Source organism: Panthera leo, chromosome A1 (assembly GCF_018350215.1).
Source record: "Panthera leo isolate Ple1 chromosome A1, P.leo_Ple1_pat1.1, whole genome shotgun sequence".
In the NCBI taxonomy this organism is placed as follows: Eukaryota; Metazoa; Chordata; class Mammalia; order Carnivora; family Felidae; genus Panthera; species Panthera leo.
This window is the reverse complement of record NC_056679.1, coordinates 100,260,983-100,282,968: the sequence shown is the minus strand read 5'-3', so window position 1 is coordinate 100,282,968 and position 21,986 is coordinate 100,260,983. Positions and strand designations below refer to the sequence as shown.

The window sequence follows — 21,986 nt, the reverse complement described above, 5'->3', positions numbered from 1 at the left end:
CTTTAAATCTCTACACAAGTCCATAGCTTTCTTCTTCCTCAGACTTTTCAGTTTTAAATTTGGTTTCTCAATTTCCTATTAACTAAATCGCAAGAACCCTAACAACATTCAAGACCTGCCTTTATCTGGCCCCAATTCCCCACTTCATCGGTTGTATACCCTACCATTTATGTGCATTTCCCTTCTAGCCAAGCTAGACAAATGTCCATTCCCCTTACACCTCTTCTCTCTGCAAGAGTAAAGTACTTGTGCTCTGAACACGCAGGAGTTTTACTTCTCTACTGCTTAAGGTAAACACCTTCTTTATAGATTCACGTATATGCATGCTCTCTTATTAGACTTGCACTGGAGGTTACTCTTTCATGGTTAACACCTTGTGTTTCTGCGTGTGTGTGTGTGTGTGTGTGTGTGCACGTGTGTGTGTGTTCTTGCTTTTAAAATAAATGAGCACCTTAATTCCTTCTGGGGTAATAATACCTCCCCCACATGGCCTTGATAATCATGGTGTCCTTTGCCAAATGGTAGTGAGTTCTTGGTCCTAAGCTAGATGGATTGAAATATACTTTCTCCAAAAAATTTTAATTATAAGAAAAGTAACTAAAATATTGATAATGGTTAGAAGTGATTATTGGCAGCCAGATGAGTTTTGCAAGAATAGCTAATACTCACTGAGTGCTTGTCGAAGAACCCTACGTGCTATGTAGAGACTCCTATTTGCAAATGGGGCAGAACTACGTCTTAGTGTTTATTTTGTTCTGTTCAGAGTATTTCTTATCCTTTTTTCTCTCTCATTTACACTTAATGGGTCATTTCTCTACTCCCAATTCATATTCACTCAGCAGACAAGATTCAAAACAAACCTTAGCCCTAAAGTGCCAGATGAGTTCTTTCAGGCACACTTGGGGGGCTGTTTTCTCTGTCCCCAAAAGAACAGATAAAACGGGAAGGGGAAAAAAGAGTCAGAGGGAGGGTAGAGTGGAAGTCAACACGGAGAAGGAAATAGTCAGAAGGAAGAAGAACAAAAAGTTTCAGAGGTTCAGGGACAAAATGAAAGATTTTCTGATTTTTCCCCTACGAATAACCGGTCACTCAGTAATCCTGGACAGCCGTGGGTTCTCCTGAAGAAAAGGAATAAGGGAACTTGGATCCTTCGTATGAAGATGAGGGCGTTAAAACAACAAACCATACCAAACTCTGACTGTAACCACAGTCACATTGGAACTGAATAAAATCCTATAATGAGGCGGTAGTAAAAACCAATATTAATTCTATTTCTTCCTTTCAAGTTAGCTGCACCTATCATTTTTCTTTTATTTCAAACTGTACTGGCTTCAGCTTTCAGTACAATGTTAAATAGAAATGTAGTAACAATATAATAATAGCCATCCTTGTTATGTTTCTAACTTTTAATATTTCTTCATTAAATACAATATTGCCTATCAGTCTAAGATACCTGTTTTCATGTTGATGAGTTATCCTCTATTCCTAAATTTTTAAGTGCTTTGCTTAGAAATGGGATAGATTAGTGAGTCTTCCAGTTTTTTACTGGGATGAAAAAAGATTTTTTTATTGGTCTTACTGGAGTGATGTTTTTAATTAAATTCAATAACATTTGAATTGAATTAACCATGATAATGTTGAACAACTTTAAAAAATATAGAGAACTTGGTTTGCAGGTTTGACATTTTCACATCCACATTTATAGATGATTTGGCTCCTCTCAACCCCCCATAATTTTTGTTAGGTATCAAGATTAGCGAAGCTTCAGAAAAAACATGGCAGCATGATGTAGTTAACAACACAGGCTATCCAAGTTCACCTAGTATCCTGGTTTCAACCACTTACTTGCTATGTGACCTTCAACAAGTCACCTGACCGACAAAGATAGGGTGACAGAACAGAATGTAAATGCTCTAAACCTTATGGTTAAAATGGCACAATTAACTAAGGTTGAGAAGGGATGGGAAAGAAAAGATGCGTTTGCTACTTCTTTATATTTTCATAGTGTGGGTTAAAATATGTAATTTAAAGCTGATAAATATATCCATCTGTCTATTCTGAGATTTATTAACATAAACAAACCCTAAACTCATATCCAGCAGTGGTGGAAAGGATGCTGAAAGGAAGAAGAAATATATTAATGTAATCATTATTCAGAATAGACTGTCAAAAGCAGGGGTCGAAACATAAGAACCAGTGGCTAACTCAGGCATACCACCACCTGTTTTGGCAGATAAAATTTAATGAAATACAGTCATTTGTTTACATATTATGTATGGCTGCTTTTGTGCTACAACAGCAAAGTCAGGTAGCTGTCAGAGATAAGCTCCAAAGCGGCCAAAAACGTTTGTTGACACCTGCTCTAAAGCAACAGAGTACTGAGTAGAGCATATAAAATTACTATCATAAAGATAACCTCTATTAAAAGATACAAATATTTCATATTATCAAAGAATCACTGACACACAAAATTGCCTAAAAGGGATGACAATGTGATTGACAGCCATCTTCTCAATAGAAACTACGTCAGAAAACAAATGATATATTTTCATAGTAGCGGAAGAAGATAACTAGCCAAGATTAGTTCCTCTACTAGACTATCGTTGAGAAAGAGATTAAAATAAAGACATTATTTTGACAGACAAAAAGTTAGAAAGCTTACTAGTGATAGATCCTCACTTGTACAAGGTTGAAAAATATGTACTTAAGGAAGTAGTTAATAATACTAGAAATAACATTGGAAACGAAGAAAAATGATGAACAAAGAATCTGGTAAGCATGTGAGATCTACATAAATACTGAATAAAACAATATTGATATTGTCTAATTCTAGCTAAAAATCAAAAGGCAGAGCTAAAATATTTGACACAAATACATGCAAGATAAAACAAAGTGGACTAAATCTATGAGGCCCATGTGTCGTTCTGGTAGGCTTAATGAAATTAATTTAGATTTTAAGAAAAGATTCACTTTAAAAGTTAAAGAGTAGTTACCAAAAGAAATTCCAAAATAGCAGAGAAGGAAAATGGGGAAAACAAAACAAAACAAAACAAAACAAACAAAACAAAAACACATTTGAAAAGCAACTGAAAAACAGGAGAGAGAAAACCAGTAGCAGAGAAATCGTGATGTATCAGAGTCTGTGGGATATGGTTAAAAGAGAGCACAAAGAGAAAACTATGTATCTTACTTATGTACACCATTAATCTAGAAAGTATAAAGCAGATATGCAAAATAAGACAAAAGAATTGTGAAACTGAGTCAAAGAAGAAACCTCATTTAAGGTGCCATCGGAGGACAGAAGGGGGAGCTCTCACCCCCTTGGGTTCCCCACAGGAAGAAGCCTCCAGTACTGCTCCAGCAGGAGAGAGGAAGGATTTCTCCTCAACCAGCAACACGTTCAGACAATAAGAAAGTACTGCAACTGAGTCAATGAGAAGCCATCACCCTCCTGAATTCTCACTTCCCTCCAACGGACTTGTGTACAAAGTAGCGCCTCCCAATTTTCTCCTTTTCTCTATAAAGTAACATTCCTTTCCTTTGATCTCTGGACTTGCCTATGGTTTGCCATAGCTTGCATGTGCCGAAGTGCAATTCTTCTGCTATTTCTAAAGAAAGCCAATTTATTGGTAAAATAACTGGCCATTCTATTTTTAAAGGCTGATGGTGAATTACCCCAAATGTGCAGAGGTCATTTTAAAAATCAGAGATTACACTGTTTAGCTCTGTAAATAAAATATGTCATGAATAAAATGGTTACTTAAAAAAATGTATATATAAATTGAGTTCAGGTGAAAATCTAAAAAAATTAACATAGAAAACATAGGGAAAGCTGTCAAAATACACCAGGCTGAAATATTTTTTCAGACTTATTCTATCCACTAAAATCACATAGAACATTTTCATAAATGGCTTGAAGGTGTTTGATAAAATTCAACATCTACTCTTGATTTACAAAAATACACCTAAGTAAGAGGAATGGTTCTTAACACCTTAAGACATATCTACCTGCATCTAAATAGGCAGCACTGGAAGTATTCCCATTAATGTCGGGAACAGAGAGGAGGTCCACTCTCAGGGCTATTATTTTATGTTGTCCTGGAAGTACTGGACATTCCAGTTAGGCAAGAGAAAGAGTGTTACAAAAACTAAGAGCAAGTAAATGATCACTATCTTAAAATGATATAATTCTGAGCCTGGAAAAATGGAAGCGAAATGATGGGATAACTATGAAAAACAGTGAGAGTTCGATAAGGTGGCTGAGGAAACTAATGATATACAGAAATTCACAGTCTTCCCATACACCCACCATAACCAGTTAGAAGGTTAAAGAATTTACAACATGAATAAACCATTTATAACATTAATAAAATTTAAAACATGAGTAAAATCATATACTGTTTGGGAAAAAATCAAAGTCAAGAGACAAACGATAAGATGAATTTTGTTTTTTTGTTTTTGTTTTTGTTTTTTGCAAATCACGATAGACAAAGGGCTTATTTCCTGAACATATGTAGAGCTCCTACAAGTCAGAAACAAAAAATACTACCAGGCGCAAATAATTATGGCCAAAAAACAGGTCACAGAAATGAAGATTCAAATGGCTGTGCTAATTTCTCTGACTTCAAATTAATGACAATGGACGTCAAACGGGCTCCTAAGGCTGCCCAGAATTCATACTGGTTTCTGACTTCAGTTAGTCTCATACTTTTCATAGATTAATTCATACCTTCTCCTCTATAATCAGACATTACCTTCTCTCCCATTTTCATTCCCCATTGTTACTGCCCAAGTCCAAGCCATCCTATCTCTTACTCGGGTTCCTCTAATAGATTCCTAACTGGGAGCTGCAGCTAGTCAATTACAGGAGTCATTAATAAACTGAGGAAACTTGTATATAGCCATGATTATTTATTCAAACTAGTATTTATTCATATATTTATAGCATATGTATTCAAAAGGCAAATCTCTAACTGAGCACCTACTATATACTAAGCACTGGTCAAGTCTGGAACATGACAGAGAAGAAAACAAAGTCTTTGCACTCACAAAGGTGGGGAGGCTGACAGCTATATAAGTATAGCTTTAACGTGGTGGAAGTCAAAGAAGAAAAATCAAGTGAGGAGGCTGGAATAACCAGTTGATGTTTTCAAAGGCAGGTCAGAGAAGCTCTCCCTGACAGAATGACATCTGAGCAGAGACCTGAAATACTGACGGATGGACCAATCTCAAAGTGGAGAAAACAAATGCAAGCACCAAATAAAGTAAATCCTATGCATTAATCGTGCAATTATAGCACTTACAAAATCTGAAAAATTTGATAGGGCCTGAAAAACCTCTCCTTCTTCACAACTGGTGCCAACAATGAAAATACAAAATTCAGAACTAGTCCACATCTATTTAAGACACAAATAAGTTGGTTGTTGTTGGTATATGTGAGGACTATGAACTTTGGTCCATGATAGGGGGAGTTAAGCTAAACACTGAATTTTTATACCATGCTTAGTTTAAAAATAAACACAAATAACCTTCCTTCCTTCACTCACCCTCTAAGTTTTGGCTGTCTTTACTAAAAAACATCCTTTTAATTTAATCCTGAAAACAACATGGAGAATGACTTTCTTTCAAAACAAGTTTTCCCTTGAAGAGAAACACATGTTCAAAGTACAAACAACATTCCAGTGTCTGACTTAAGGCTACTTAATTTCTGCATGATGACGTCATACTTAGGCTACTGAACATGTTCCTGTATGTATCATTTCTTCTACAAGTCTAGAATTTAGGCCCATTCATGGAAACAGACCTATCATTTTATGCAACTAGAGAATAAAGAGAACCTGTGTACTTCCCAAGTCACAATTTCTCAGAGTAATCAAAATTAATATTCCAACATAATTTTTGAAAATAAAATTTACTAGCTACTTTTAAAATCTGTTTGTAAAGAAAAGGCCTGAGAAGAGCTAAGAAAATTTTAAGAAAAAAAGATCAATGATTAAACCAGGGTATTGAGTATCTAGGGAAAATATAAAGCTATAATAATTTTTAAAATATTTATTGTAGTAATGCTTTTTTTGATTTTGATTTTTTTTTAAGTTTCTATTTAAATTGCAGTTAGTTAACATGCAGTGTAATTATTAGTTTCAGGTGCAGAATTTAGTGACTCAACACTTACCTACGGTAACACCAGGTGCTCATCACAAGTGCACTCCTTAATCCCCATTGCCTATTTCACCCATCCCCCCACCCACTGCCCCCTTGGTAACCTTCAGTTTGTTCCCTCTAGTTAAGAATCTGTTTCTTGGTTTGTGTCTCTCTTTTCCCCCCTATGATCATTTGTCTTGTTTCTTAAATTCCACCTATGACTGAAATCATATGCTATTTGTCTTTCTCCGACTAACTTATTTTGCTTAGCATAATACTCACTAGCTCCATCCACGTCGTTGCAAATGGCAAGATTTCATTCCTTTTTATGGGTGAGTAATATTCCGGTGTATATATACCACAAATTCTTTATCCATTCAGCTATAATAATTTAGGGTGTAATACTGGATCGGAGAGATAGATAAAAGAGAGCTAGGAGCTAGGAGCAGTTCTGTAATTATAAGGTGACATTTCAAATGAGTAGTGAAAGGGTGGCCCAACTACTCAAAAATAGAATTCATATTCATATTAGAAAAACAGAATAGTTAGATCACCACCACTTATTATACATGTATCAAAATAACCCTAGCTGAGTAACAGATACACATCCTACATCTCAATGACTTAAACAAATACTCACTCACTTCTTGCTCATATGAAGTTCAATAGGTGGCTGGATGAAGTTCAGGTTATCTCTTCCATGCAGTCATGCAAAGACCCTGGCTGATGGAAACTTCATCTTCAAAAGCGATCCTGCAAGGGTGCCCAAGATGTCAGCACCCTGCTGGAAAACAAGGGAAGAAATGTGGAAGACTGCCTGGAACATTTTGTGGGGAGGTGAACATCATGTAATAATTTTTACCCACATTCCATTGGCTAACATTTGCCTCACTGCAATAGGCTGGCAAATGGAAGTTAGCCAGGTACCTAAGGAAACAAAGTAGATGAAGTGAGCACTTAGGTTTGACACAGTACATCTTTCTGGTTACCAAGTATCCTCTACCACAACTGGAACACATTTCTTTCTTTCTTTTTCTTTTTTCAAGGGAGACAACCCAAAGTTCTATCCAGTTACTGCAAACAGCTTCAAGTGCAAGATCTCTGAATGATGGCATGGTTCTTTCCATCAGCTCTGGATATGGCTCCTTGATCTTCAGTGATACTTGCACAAACAACACAGTTACAGAAATGTCTTTACTGCCACCTGGCCCAACATACTATGATGAAACAAGGATAAACTTGTAATAAAAACTACATCTGGTATAAGGTATAGCAGAGACACACAGAAGGCACTGGTCTATAGTAGTTACAAAAAACTTCTGGCAGGAATTTTTAGTTCCCCCTATTCCAGCATTAAGAACATATCCTTGATTTCAACTTGGCTACCTGGGAGGAGCTACTTGTTCAACATTCTTCATAGCTCTGAATCTACTCTTTAGCAGGTTTTTTGTCTATTAGCACATTCGAGATACATGATGGGGACTGACTCTCCTTGGAGGACTTTAAAGTTTTGTAACCCATATCTTCCCTGAACAAGTGTAGGAGCCCTAAAATACTTTTAATGACAGAACATCCAAAAGCTGGTCAAGTCCAGGCTTGCAATTTTTTTTTTTTTTTGGCATTACAAATAAGCAGGTTATTGTTTTTGAGAGAAAGGGGATCTATTCAGCTGCATAAGCCCATAGCACTTTCAAAGCTCTTTCCTAAATATAATTCTCAAGGTTGACTTACTTTCCCCCTCCTCTGCCCCGTCTTAAAGCTATCATCCTTAGGAGGAAATGCCACTGTTACTCAGATCTGTGCTGTAGCCAGAAGTCTTAATGGATTTTTGTGCATAATCTCTTGTCCTTTGGGACTAGAAGCAATGGCTTTTTCATCCTATTACTTTTTGTTTTTCTGTCCTTGCAGGCTAACAGGCTACTGTCACATCCCATCTCTTGTTTTCTATCACAATGATAAATGCAGGTCATAAAAGTCAACATTACATTTTCTAGCCTTTCCCTAGAGCTATGGGATCAAGGGCTCAGGTTCAAATTCCAAGTAATTGTAAATGACCTTTCTAAAAACTGTTTTGTCATTGCATTACACAAACCTCATTTTCTAATACTGGATATTAGTTTCCGTCTTGTCTGTGGGGGCAATGCCATGTACAGTACTTTGGAATTATTTTTATTTTATTTTTACAGTAGCACCCTCCTTCCACCAGCCATTTCTGAGAGTAATGATACTTATTCTATCAAAATCTCTATCGAAATCTCTAATTTTTGCTGATTGAACACGATAGGTGTTTGTTATATAACTTAAATCCAATCGGCCTAAGTGGAGGAATAAGTAGAGGACTAGAATTCTCATAGCTACTTAGGTTCCTAGGCTGATGGCTATTCCTTCATTTTAAAAATGGTGTCTTCTAGTGTCTTGCTGGGAATTGACATCCAGCGGGTGGACACAAGAAGAGTGGAGGACAGAAGAGGAGTTTGTGGGCTGGACCTGGAAGTGGTTTACAAAATTTCCACACACATTCCACTAAGCAATTCTTAAGTCACAGGACCTCAACCTAACTTCAAGTGATGCTGAGAAATACAGGTTGGTTGCGTACTAACTGATTTAATTAAGGAGCATACCAATCTGTCAGAATACGTAGGGGTAAGTTCCAGACAAACTAAAGGCTAAATATAACATAAACCTATAAAGAGTACTAGAGGAAAAAAGACCTCTATTTACGTATGTTAATACATTTGCAGAATATGGGGATTCCATGGGCCTACACTGGGCACTCAGGATTCAGATGGGGAACAGAGTGGAGAAAAAGTTTTCATTGATGGTACAAGCCTGAAAGGAGAGGGTACTGCAGCAGGACACAAATGCCCACAAGGACTCTTGCTCCCTACTGAAAAAAGCTTGTCACTATAGGTCACTGTAAGGTCATCAGATACTGTCAAGAGGGCACAGGTAAAAACTCACCGTGGGTTGGGGAACGGTAAATGAAAAAGAAAGAAAAAAACCTGTATCTCTGGTAAGAGTAAGGAAGCTAATGTGTGCCCAGACTATGAGATAGATATCCTACATGGGGGTGGGGCAAAAAAAGTCTTCCAAACAAGACTCACCAAAGATGCAAGAAGAGTTTTGCTGCCACAAAGAGCTGCAGAATCAGTGGATCCACCCATAATCCTTTAACATATGAAAACCACAAAAAATTTCGAACATCAAGAACTTGAAGAATTCTTTCCATGAGTCCTTTCTTGAGGAATCTATTAGAGAATAAACCCAATCCAAACAAAAAATGACTTGGAAAACTCTAGCACTTCATTGAAAATCTAAGATTAAAACTAATCTCAGAAGCAGAGTAATGTTATACGATAATGCTCTATATCATGCATTGTAGGTTCCAATTAAGTAAAAATAATGCAACCAGAAATGGGAGGTGAATGGAGATGAGATGAGGGAAGTTAGAATAAGCTCATTAAAGGTTAATTTAGACAGTGAAATAGAACATGGGCAACACAGTGAATAAAAAAATGTGACAATGGGCATTAAGGTGTAACCACTAGAACAGAAATATTAATCTTGCTAAACACAAAACTAATTTTTTAATAGAAATTAGTTTGAAGAGAAAGTAAAATAATAAGTATGATAATTACAGTAGAAGATGACAGAATTGAAAGCAAACGTATTTGCCTTATCAACAAATGTGCATGGGTTGAATTTGCCTATTAAGTGTTAAGATTTTGAGCTTAGCTCATGAAGACCTAACTATATACTGTACTGAAGAAACACACATAAAACAGAATGATTCAGAAAGGCTAAAAATAAAGGGATGGACAAATGTATTCCAGGAAAATGGGAACACTAAAAACGCAGGGATAGCAACACTGACATCAGATCAAGTAGGAAGCAAACAATAGGGAAAGATTTTCCATGATTTCAAGCGCATATGCAAAAATGAAATAAAAGGAGAAACTGAAATATCTGACTACATACAGTAAGTGACAGAAAAACAACTTTGACAGAAAAACAAAGTAAATAACACAAAATCAGAAGAGTTAACAAACTGGGAAAAAATACTTGCAATACCCGTTAAGAGATAAAGGGCTAGTGTATGTAATATATAAATAAATCTTAAAAATTATGGGGAAAAGTCAAAAACAAAACTCACTAGTAGAAAAAAGGACAAGACATGAAAAAAATTCACAAAACCTGATGTATAAAGTATTTAACAATTTTGAAAAAAGTATCCAACTATACCCATAAGAAAATACATAGTAAAACCACAATGGAGAAGTTGTGAAGAAACAGGCCTCTCTCTTGTACTGAAGCACAACCTTCATGTTGGAAAATTGGCAATTTTCAAACAAAACTACATATGCACTTACCTTCTGACATAACATTTCCACTCTAGGAATAAATCCCAAAGAGAGAACTCCAATAATATGAAAACATATACCGTTGTTTGTATTTTCTTTGCAATATTTTTTGTAACTGCAAGACAGGGAAAATAACTTGTACACCCAAACATAGATGAGTGGTTGAATAAATTGACAAGTCTACCTAATGGGGTACTAGAAAGTTTCTTTTAGTTGTTGTTCTTTGTTTTAAATAAGGAAAATCTTTATGGACAAATTTGCAGTGATTTCCAGGATACATTTTAATTAATTATTTTATTTGTTTTTATTTTAGAAAAAAGAGTGTGAGTAGGGGAGAGGGGCAGAGAGGGAGAGAGAATCTTAAGCAGGCTCCATGCTCAGCGCCAAGCCCGACGTGGGGCTCAGTCCCACGACATTGGGATCATGACCTGAGCCTAAATCAAGAGTTGGAGGCTCAATGAACTGAGCTACCCAGCTATCCTTCAGGATATATTTTTAAATGAAAAAAGTAGTTTATAAAATCGTCTAGGAGTGTTAACTTCTGCATTAAAAAAGGAGAAATAAATACATACACATTTATTCATCTGTGCAAAGAGAAACACAGAAAGGATACACCAGGGACTAATGAGATGGATTATCTAGAGGGAATGGGTGGGAATTGGGTAAAAAGAAAAGAAACAATTGGAAAGAGGAGTTGCCACCATCTCTCAGAGTATACCATTTTGTGCACCTCTGACTATGGAACAATGTTCATGTTTCACACACATGAAGAAAAAATAAAGTAAAATTACCAAGGATGGAAGAAAAATCCTTTAAGGAAAATACATCAGAAACATGTGAACTAAAGTTCATTTCAAATGATGTACTTACTACATGGAAGGAAGGCATGGAAAATGCACTAACCCAGGTCACTTTTTACTGTTATTACTCTAAAAATTAAATATAATTCACATACCATATATTCATTCTCTTAAAGCACATAATTCAGTGGATTTTTGTATATTCACAAAATTGTGCAACCAACACCACCATCCAATTACAGAACACATTCGCCAACCCAAAAAAGAATGCCTCCATATCCATTAGCGGTCATTCAGTCACTACTCCTCCCTCCCCTAGCCCTTTGTAATCACTAATTTACTTTGGTCCCTATGGATTTACCTATTTTGGATATTTCATGTAAGTGGAACCATGTTTTTGTTTGGCTTCTTTCTTAACCCAATGTTTTCAAAGTTCATTCAAGTCAAGGTATATATCAATACTTCATTCCTTTCTATGGCTGAGTAGTATTCCATGGTGTGTGTGTGTGTGTGTGTGTGTGTGTGTATATATATACATACACATACTACTATTGTTATCCAGTCATCTGTTGATGGTTTTTGGGTTGTTTCTTTCCGGCTATTATGAATAATGTTTTATGAACATTCATGTTTTACTTTTTGTTTGAACATTTTTCAATTCTTTTAAGGTCTACAGCTATTAGTGAAAAGGCAGTTCACATGAGACTCTCATTATGCTTGTTGGTACACTTGATGGTATTCCACACATCTTTGAATATCTGTTCATTGTCATTGTTTTTTTTTTTTTTTTAAATAGGAAAAAAATTGACCAATCTTTAGCTTCACCAAATATTTCTTCTGCCTGCTCCAATCTGCTATTGGCCACTTATGTTGAATTTTCCGTATCATTTACTGTACTTTTCAATTCCTAATTTTTTTTTCTCTTATAATTTCTATCTCATTGTTGATATTCTCTATATGGTGAGACTGTGTTCTCAGATTTTATTTTAGTTTTTTAAACATTGTTTCCTTTGGTTCTTTGTACATCTCAAAATGGTTTATTTAATGTCTTTGTTGAATAATTCTGAAGTCTGGGCCTCTTGGGGAACAGTTTGTTTGCTTTTATTTCTCCGTATATGGGGCATACTTTGTTTCTGCAGGTCTTCTAGTATTTTAGAAAACTGGTCATTTTAAGTAATATAATGGTGCAAATCTAAAAATCAGATATTCCTCTCTCCCTAGGGCTTGTTGTTCCTGTTTTTTGTTGTCGTTTAAATGTACTTTTGTGAAACTGTCAAGTCTGGATTCTTTGTTGTGTATGGCCACTGAAGTTTCTGCTTCATTAGTTTAGTGGTACACTAATAACTGGACAGAGATTTCCTTCAATGCTGGAATCAACACTTCTCCAATTTTGCTGAGAGGCTCTGTGTGTGTGTACGGGGGCACACCTTCAGCACTTAGCCAGGAAGTGGACAATTCCACCTGAGCCTTCATTTCCTGCTTGAGTAGAACCTCAAGGTCAGCTAGAAGTTAAGAGCTTAGCACCTTCTCAGCTCTTTCCTGAACAAAGACACAGCCCTATGCATGCACATGACTTGCTTAATTCCAAGAAATGTCAAAACTTATCAAAGTCCCTAAGGATACTGAATTCTCCAGATTTCCTTTTAAGCTTTTTGATAAACGCATTTGTCTCAACTGTTATTCACTGCCTTAGGCAGATGTGATGTTAAACAATTACCTCTGATAGTTTTTGATAAGTGACATCAGGAGAACAGGCTTTTCACACTGAGCAAGTTCTTGGTCAAGACAGACTTGCAAGTGGGGTCTTCCAGTGGATAACCACACTGGTCAAATAATGACAGTTCTCAGTGAATGTATCTTTGAAGCAGGTCCAACCCTGTTCTTCTTCCTCTAGTGGCTGCCAGGGTGCTGGTTTTCACTATGATTGTGAGCTGCTGGTTCTCAAAACTATCAAGGATCTGAGGAGTGAGAAGTTGAAAATAGGGCAAGTTAAAATGTCACAAAGATCACTGTTCCTATCAAGATGCATCCTTTCCTGAAAAATACTCCCTGGATTGCAGTCAACCTGTGGCTAACTCCATAGTTCAGAACAGGTTGATTCTGACAATATAGTTTTCTCACTGCTTTTTAGGGAGAGAATTCCGGTATGTCTTTACTCCACCATTTTTGCTGACATCATTTCGGGTAACTTTCAAACTTCGTTTTGAGACCATTTGTCCTTGAGCTAAAGAAAAAAGAACTCTAAAACTATACTGAACTTTGGCTAGCAGACTTGTATTTTGCAGAGGCATCAGTTAGCAATTTTGAAACTAACTTCTGTGTATTCTAGGGTTGAGAAAATAAGTAAATATACTGTGGATAAGGAGAACCATCTTTCTCACTGTTAGATAGCAAAAGGACACAAGACAGCCTGAGTAGGCTCCGACTGGCCAAATTAAGGACAATTTGAACATCAAAATAAACAATGGATTTCTAATGCTGACCATTATATAGTAATAGGAATCAGACTGGCCATTCTACATTAAATGACTAGAAGACTGGATAAAATATATAAAACTTAGGTTTTCAGACAATGGACAAAAGGCAGTACGATATAGTAATAACTCAGAGAAAGAAAACAAACCAGTTGAGCGCTTTAGCTCATTGCATGGAGTTTCCAACTACACTGCTGAGGGAAGGAACCCTAGAATAGCTCAGTGGCCTTACTGAAGAGACAGAGTTCGGAGTTTACATAGACTACTGTGACTAGAATTTGAAGCAAAATACTAGAGAAGAAGGAGATGAACAGAAAACAAGTGCTCTGGAGATCTTTGGCAGGACCCTGTCAAGCCTATGGCTTAAGACTGATCTGTGCAATGTATGAGGAATCTGCCAAGGCCAGGAAAAAATTCACCAGAAAGGAGTTTGTGAAACAACCTACAAAGGGCCAGGTGTAGTTTGTGTTCTCATCTCACCAGATATAACAAAAGGATTTGCTAAATAAAAGACAAAGCATCAGGCAGGATGCTCAGAAAGGGAATGCCTCTGGAGTGGAGCCAAATGAACCCTAGGCCAAGATTTCTCAATCTTGGCACTGCTGACATTTTGGGATGGATAATTTCTTGCTGTATACAAAGTAGAATGTTCACTAGCATCCCCGGCCTATATTCACTAGATGTAACACAAAATATCGCAGATGTTGTGAAATGTTCCCTAAGGGTAAAACTCCCCAAAACTGAGAGCCACTGCAGACAAGATCATTAAAACAGCTATTAACGTCCCACGTGTTCAAGGAAGTAGAGAAAAACCTGAACGTGATAAGAAGACAAATGAAATATTATAACAAAACCAATGGCAAAGAGAGGGGGGGAGAAGAGAAGAGGAGGAGGAGGAGGAGGAGGAGGAGGAGGAGGAGGAGGAGGAGGAGGAGAGCCACGGATAAAGCAAATGTGGTAATGTTACTGTTTGGAGAACCTGGGTGAAGAATATTGTGCAGTAAAGAATTTGGCTTTGCCCAAAGAGAGAACTGCCTTTGCCACTTGGCTTCTTGGAGGTAATCTGAGGAATACCTGATAGAAGTCTCTTTGTTTAGGGCAGCAGCTAGCTACAATCATTTGGGCAATCAACTGATCATGCTTACATATTGCAGCCACCACAAAAATTCTGGACACCAAAACTTGAGTGAGCTTCTAACACTGGCCAAACTCTAAGCACACTGATGCCAGGATGGTAAAGTGTCCTGAGGACAACAGAAGCTTTGTGTTAGTTAGAACCCTCACAGACATGGTCCTATGCATCTCTTCCTTTGAGAGGTTCTAATTTGTACCCTTTCCCTGTAATAAACAGTAACTCTGAATAGGTTTCAGTGTGTGTGTGTGTGTGTGTGTGTGTGTGTGTGTGTGTGTGTAGGTTTCAGTTAGTTCTGGGAGTTTTGTAGCAAATTTTTGAACCTAAGGGTGTTTGGGGAACCCTTCCCCCACAACCCCCACCTCCAAACCTGCAGAAGTGTCAGAAGTATCGGAAGTGACAGTGGTCTTGTGTCTTGTGTGGGCTCTTCCCTCTAACCCTGTAGCTGGGCCCTAATTCCTTGCAGTAGGATAAGAAGTCTAGGGCAGACTTGGTGGTCTGGAGGACAGTACTCTCCAAGTCACAATTTGGCTAAACCTGGGTAGGCATGGACACATTTTTCTTTCACCTTTCCTGTAATAATTTTTCATAATTAAAATTTCAATGGAAATTAATTTTAATTTTATATAATTGACATCTCAAAATAAAATTTTTAAAGCAGGGAAAGTAAATTTTGCATTCAACAGCAAAAAACAATTTTCTTTCTGTATACTCTCTTGAATTCCATTGCTTTAGTTATCTAAATTCTTAAGCTCTTGAAAATGACAGAAATGACTCTCCAGAGCTTATGAATTTCTGCTAACCAGAGGCCTTTTCCTGCCATTAACAGCAACAAGGAATTTCCTTATCTTTAGTTAGTTAACCAAGAACCTTTAATTTCTTCCAGAGAAGCCAAAGTGAAACATTTGAAAGGAGTTTCAAAATCCTGTCTTCCTTTGAAATAACAGTACTGTATAGCGAGAGTAGTCCCTTCCCCTGTGAGGCATCTCATAACCTCATTCAGTTCTCTGGAAATGCTCCTTCAATCATACCTCCTTCAGAATTTGTCCTTATAAATAAATTCCCATCCATGATTCCACAAAAAAAAATGTTTCTATAAAAGCACATTAAAGTAACTACATGTTATACATTCTTGATATAAACAAGTATTTCTATGCAGTGACATATATAACCAATTTTTTGGTCATGTTGCTACACTAAAACACGTATGTTTCCTAAAAACTAGAGATAAAATTCAGAAATCAAAAACTGGGAACTTATTTTAAAAGTCAAAGAGATCACAAATCATTAAAAGTATAATAAAAATTAACATTTATTTTTATAATTTATTGTCTTCATACCCATAATAAAAGTTAACTTAGTTTTGCTAAGAATAACTCTTAGGAAAGATGATCTATTTTAAATAACTATAATTTCCTCATATTTTCCACTGTAAAATATATCTCCTAAACATTCATTTTCAAGGCAAGAAACAAGAGCTACACTTGTCATATTCACTTCATGATAAGTGCACATGACCAAGACCGAGAGAGTTGTGATCTCAGAATTCTTGCACAGAGGGAAGAGTGCGGGTATATTATTAAGAAACAATTTAAGTATGTACTTGATTTGTGCACGGCTTATGTAAACATAACTTTAATAACAGGCTGGTTCACAGAAAGAAGTCCTAATCAATCATCAAATGTAATTTTTTTCCCCTGAAACACAGCAATTTTAGATTGCTGTTCTTTCCGCCTCCTGCTTGCTTCCCATGAAGGATGAAGAGGCAGCTGTGACTGCTGTTTTGTATTTTCAAGTCCTCTCTGTGCACTCTTATTAAACGGATTCTTGAGCTGAAGTTCACTTTGCCGAAAACCTGGGAGGAGAAAGCAAAATTGTGAAAACTAAATGCTTAAAGACCATACAAGAGAAAGACATTTCATTTTCTCACATCAGCGTTTAAAGAAGGAATTTAATTTTACTTCAATGGAATATACCACAATTTAAAATCTAAGTCTAACAGGAATAGTTTGAAATTGTAATATACATATGAATAGGCAATTTCGGGACACATGCCTTCTAATATTTTAAACAGATGTTTATTGTGTATCTCCTCATGTATGTTGTGCTGTCTTATTTGCATTGAGGAAACAGTTTAAGAAAGGAAACAATGCAGACAACATGGAAGGCCAAGAAAAAAAAAAAGAAAAAGAAAAAAAAGAAAAGAGCATCTTATATTTTCAAAGGAACATCATTAGTTTAGGATATCTGTGTATGATGTAGCCAGAAAATTCACATGTATTTACTAAAATACTCGATCTGACCATGGTGATGGGAGGAGAGATGAATTTTTAAAGGGCTACTGATTGATTCCACTGCCTTGTTATTGAACATAAAATTATTATGAGATAAATTACTAAATTCACTCCAATTTAAGACAAAGCTCTTTTTCAATCATAAAATTATCCACCAGATACAAGGGTGGCAAGTTGCTTCTAGTCCTTACATCCTCTTAAATTATAAGATACTTAAAACTACATTATTTTGAACAAGAAAGTAGCATTTGTGAGAAACCCATCAGCCAGAAAAGACATGAATTAATGCATGTTTATAGAATGAGGGTGGGGGAAAGGGAGACAAAAATGTAACAGAGATTTTAAGTAGTACATGGGAAGTGTAATTTCTCCACTGCAACTTAGATATCATTCACTGTCAAAAGCGTTCTCAAGATCTCCTTAAAAAGTAAATGTCGTAACATTACACAAACGCACACAGTTTGGGACAACATTTCCAAAACATTTATTGTACACAGAATTCAAAACGTCCTGCATGCTACACAAATCACATGTGGTCTAAAAATCTGATATAATACTCAGAGTGGCTCTAGTGATGAAGAACAAAGAGTTTAAATGTTAAAAGAAACTGCTTCATAAAAAATGAGATTTAAATAAGGCAGTATTCTAAACTAATATATATTTTAGATAATTAGGTAAAGTATATTTGTAGGTGTAAACACATTATAAATTAAATTCTATAAATATATAAGCTAAGCGAAAAAACAAAAGCCCTTCCACTTGGGTCTCCTCACTGGGAAAATGTGGGGGGTGCCTGCAGTTTACAGTTACTCTGTGTCTGAATACAAGGTAAATGAGGCAGATGCCACGTGTCTGTCAGACCTACTTTTCTTTTCCTCCTGGGTGCACAGCCAGGATGCATTCCCCATCCTGACCACAGCTAGATGAGGCCATGAAGCTGAGTTATAGCCAAAGACATGTGAACAAAAGGTCTGATCAGAAAAACCTCACATTCGATCCTTTAATCTCTTTCTCTCTCTCTGCTCCCAGAGAGCACAGAGAAATCCCAGAGGCACGAGATGGAAGGAGGCTGCAAAGAGCACAAAGGCTGTGACGAATGAGAATTCAATCACCACGATTTGGTGGCTGCTTGCTACAGCAGCCAGTCTGCTACGAATAAGAGCAAAGTGCCACTCGGAAGGAGGATGCAGCCATCACAACATGTGCATTTGGCACTGGCTCGGCCGTTCAGTGGTAGGTGGTAAGGAAATGGATACCCGAGGCTGAAAAGTGGGCACATCTCCCATGCCAATGAAATGGGCAGAACTGTGGCCATTCTCACTGTTGCCAAGTGAGAACCTGGGAGGCAGGCTGTATGCCTATGGAGTTCCCAACACCAGGGTAGGTGGTGGGAAAGAATAAAAGAATTAGTGTACTGATGGCTCTTTGGCAACAGACTACAAAAAAGAGCAGCGTCCAGGAAAGAACTGGCCAGCTCACAGACAGAAACTGAAAGCAACAGAGAATCCAGGTATCTGGGAACTAACTTAAGGTTAAGAAAAGCCTTTGGACTTTGAAAGTTAGACGGGAGACTAAGATTTTAAGCAGTAAAGGCCTCTGGAGATTCAGCCCCAGAGCAAAGTTAAGAGTAGAGTATGGCCTTCTCAACCAAACCTGAGAGTCTCAACACAGCAGACACATGGAATGATGCTTGGGGTGGGGAAAAAATACCCTCAAACATAAAGAAAGCAAGTTTGACAACTTGCTCTAGGAAAAAATTGGTGGTGTGGTGACTAGCTCATGGATGGACTAACGGGAAATGAAGAAGTCAGAAATCCACTAAGTTTTGGAGGGACCTGTGTTGTGAGAGAAACCCTAAGTCTGGGCTGAAAAAACTCTCTTGAATGTTAAAGACTCTGAACGGTCTCCAGGACCATATGTTTTTACCAGTCACTTGGTGCAGCCCCCAAGGAAATTATACCAAATGTCTGCTTCAGGTGTGGCCATAGAACAAAAACCTCCCAAGAAGACAGTCAGAAGCCAGGAAGAACAATGGATAAGGAAGTTCCTCCAGCTCCTCTACAATTTTTGCTCAGTAGTGGTAGACATGTTATATGCCTCCCAATTCTCTCTTAACTGACTGGAAGTTTATATTGTGGTTACCTTGTCCCTGATCTGCCACTAAATATTTGGTTATGAGCTGGGGACGGGCAGTCTGTGTTTAAGTGGCCAGGCCACCAAACTTGGGGCAGTCCCATCCAGGAAACCGGATGGAAAGTACCGCCTCATCCAGGGGATGGATGATGCTGGGCTGGGACTCTGAGGTGGATTCCCTGGGAAGGAGAGAAGTGTGCTCTGTTTGGGGGAGGGGCAGTGAAATGGAATCTCTCACATCCGGTGAGGGACGTGTTTAAGAAATTCCACTTTCTTTTTTCCTCCTAACCACACAATTAGACAACGTTTCTTAGCTCCCCTGTGGCTAAATGGCACCATATAATTGAATTGTGGCTAATGAATTGTGAGTGTAACTGATTCCTGCCACTTTCTGGCCTGGCCCATGAAAACCTCGTGCACAATTCTCCATGTACTTCTTCCCTTCTGCTGGCCAAAAGGAAACTGCAGGAGGAAGGAGCTACGAGATGAAAGGAGCCTGATCCTTGAATTACTCTATGAAACACAGCCCCTCTGTCAATTCACAGTGGACTGTGATGTGAGTGAAAAATAGATTTTCATTATTTTAAGCCAGTGAGAGTCGGGGATTAAGTATAGAAATGAGACTACCCAAATATATTTAATTTGACTTGTTATGAATTAACGTGAAAATACTTTGATTTTACTCTTAACCCAGAAAGTAACATACTTGTTACTGAATATTTAATGGTATGGTGCTAAGACATAACGTATCTCAGTTCAAGAGAAATCAAATAGAGCCAATATGTCCTGGTAAGTTTTATTTACACCTTTCCTCCTGGCACAGATAGGTAATAACAACAACAACAGAAAAACCAATTACAATTTAAAAATCACACTGATAATTAGAATATGTTCTGTTCCCCTTTCTGTGGGTACATAATTCATTCAGACTATTAAGCAACCCGGAGTTTTTATCCTTCCATTCTGGAAAAGTATCAGTTAACTGTATAGAAAGGGCAGGAAGCCAGTAATACATACCTGGGGTTTTGCTTTTTGGAGCCTGTTCTCTGTAATTTCCAAAAGAAGAAAAGACCATTAGGACTTTAAAAAGATAAATAACTTTACAAAGATAAAATAAAATAAACTAGGGATAAAACTCAAAGGACTATCGCACTCCCTCATCCCCCCAATCAATAAAAAAATGATAACCCCCCCCAAGTTTTAGCTATATCAAAGTTTGATTTTACAATCAGTATTTACAACCAATATTACAACAGAAACATGTGAATTTCCTTCTCACCCCACTTTCTTACAGGGACTTCTGGTCATAAAATATCCTATCTTGGTTACATATGTACTGTCTCCACTCTTGAAGACCATCCAGACAAAAAATTTCGAAAGTCTTCATAAAGCAGGAAAGAGTCACATGTAACAAAAATTAAGATTTACATTTTGTGAGAGATGGAAGGGATAACGGTATGTTATTCTCAAGTGAGAAAAGAAATGGAGCCTTGTGAGGCAGGTTTGGGACACATAAAAACGATTTTAATTAATTTTAAGGTTCCAAATATGGTTGTGTGTCTTTCTACACTTACTGCCCTGGAAAATGTTAACATCACAAGTTTCTGTTCTATTAAAAATTATCCTTGACTTTACAAAAACAATTTTCTGAAGAAAATAGCTGTTACTGAAGAAATAAGCTAACTGTGTGAAGCTATCTCCTACCAGATTAGAATTACAAATGAAATTAAACTTACTGACTTATCACAGGAGAGCTGTGGAAAGTGGTGGTGAATAGCAGGGACAGAGGCAGCAACATTACCAAATACATAGGAGTCCGGAGAAGCTCAGTGAGAGCAAACATTTCATAAGAAAAAGACTGATGTTTAAAATAATGATGGCTCTGGGTTGTCAAAAACAAAGCCCACTGTTCTTTTTTTTTTTCTTTTTTTTTTTTCTTTTTTTTTTAATGTTTATTTATTTTTGAGACAGAGACAGAGCGTGAACAGGGGAGGGGCAGAGAGAGAGGGAGACACAGAATCGGAAAGAGCCTCCAGGCTCTGAGCTGTCAGCCCAGAGCCCGACACGGGGCTCGACCCACAAACTGTGAGATCATGATCTGAGCCGAAGTCGGATGCTTAACCGAATGAGCCACCCAGGTGCCCCAAAGCCCACTGTTCTTTTCAGAAAGTTCTATTTAAAGAGTAAGATATGTGAGACGTTTTCAAAAGGTTTTCATCAAAAGCAAATTCAAAGTTTGAAGACTTTGGTCATCTAAGGGATAAACTTAAATTAGCTGGACAAATTACCTGGCTACAGGATAAATGTGGCACTGCCATTTAGGTATTTTTAAAATTTTTATTTTAAGATGTCCCCCTTTTTTTTAAAGTTTATTTATTTATCTTGAGAGAGAGAGGACAAGCAGGGCAGAGAGAGGCAAAGAGACAGAGAATCTCAAGCAGGCTCCAGTCAGCGCAGAGCCCAACATGGGGCTTGAACCCAGAACCATGTGTGATATCATGACCTGAGTTGAAAGTGAGTCAGATGCTCAGCCAACTGAGTCACCCAGGCACCCTCCCATATGTGTATTTGTAAATATGATCCGAATATAACATTCAAAAGGGCCAAGTCTAAACAAAGGATGTGTTCTATAAACTACATGTATGTATGGG

General features: G+C 37.3%; 1 protein-coding gene and 1 long non-coding RNA gene across 2 annotated transcripts in view; both read right to left on the bottom strand.

The window, feature by feature from the left end:
- Window positions 1–6,791: 6,791 nt before the first annotated feature.
- On the bottom strand, window positions 6,792–10,606 carry LOC122216743. Its single transcript, XR_006201091.1, has 3 exons — window positions 10,512–10,606; window positions 9,246–9,389; window positions 6,792–6,922 (listed from the first exon to the last, which is right to left on the bottom strand). It is a non-coding gene; the product is annotated as an uncharacterized LOC122216743 (long non-coding RNA).
- A 5,905-nt stretch (window positions 10,607–16,511) lies between these two features.
- The window catches only part of SRFBP1 (serum response factor binding protein 1), a 66,004-nt gene continuing 60,529 nt past the window's right edge, over window positions 16,512–21,986 (bottom strand). Inside the window, exons 7-8 of the mRNA XM_042933811.1 lie at window positions 20,353–20,381; window positions 16,512–16,763 (exon numbers count right to left, since the gene is read on the bottom strand). Of these exons, the coding sequence (XP_042789745.1) occupies window positions 16,579–16,763; window positions 20,353–20,381 (214 nt within the window). The 3' untranslated portion in view covers window positions 16,512–16,578. The remainder of the gene's footprint in view (window positions 16,764–20,352; window positions 20,382–21,986) is intronic.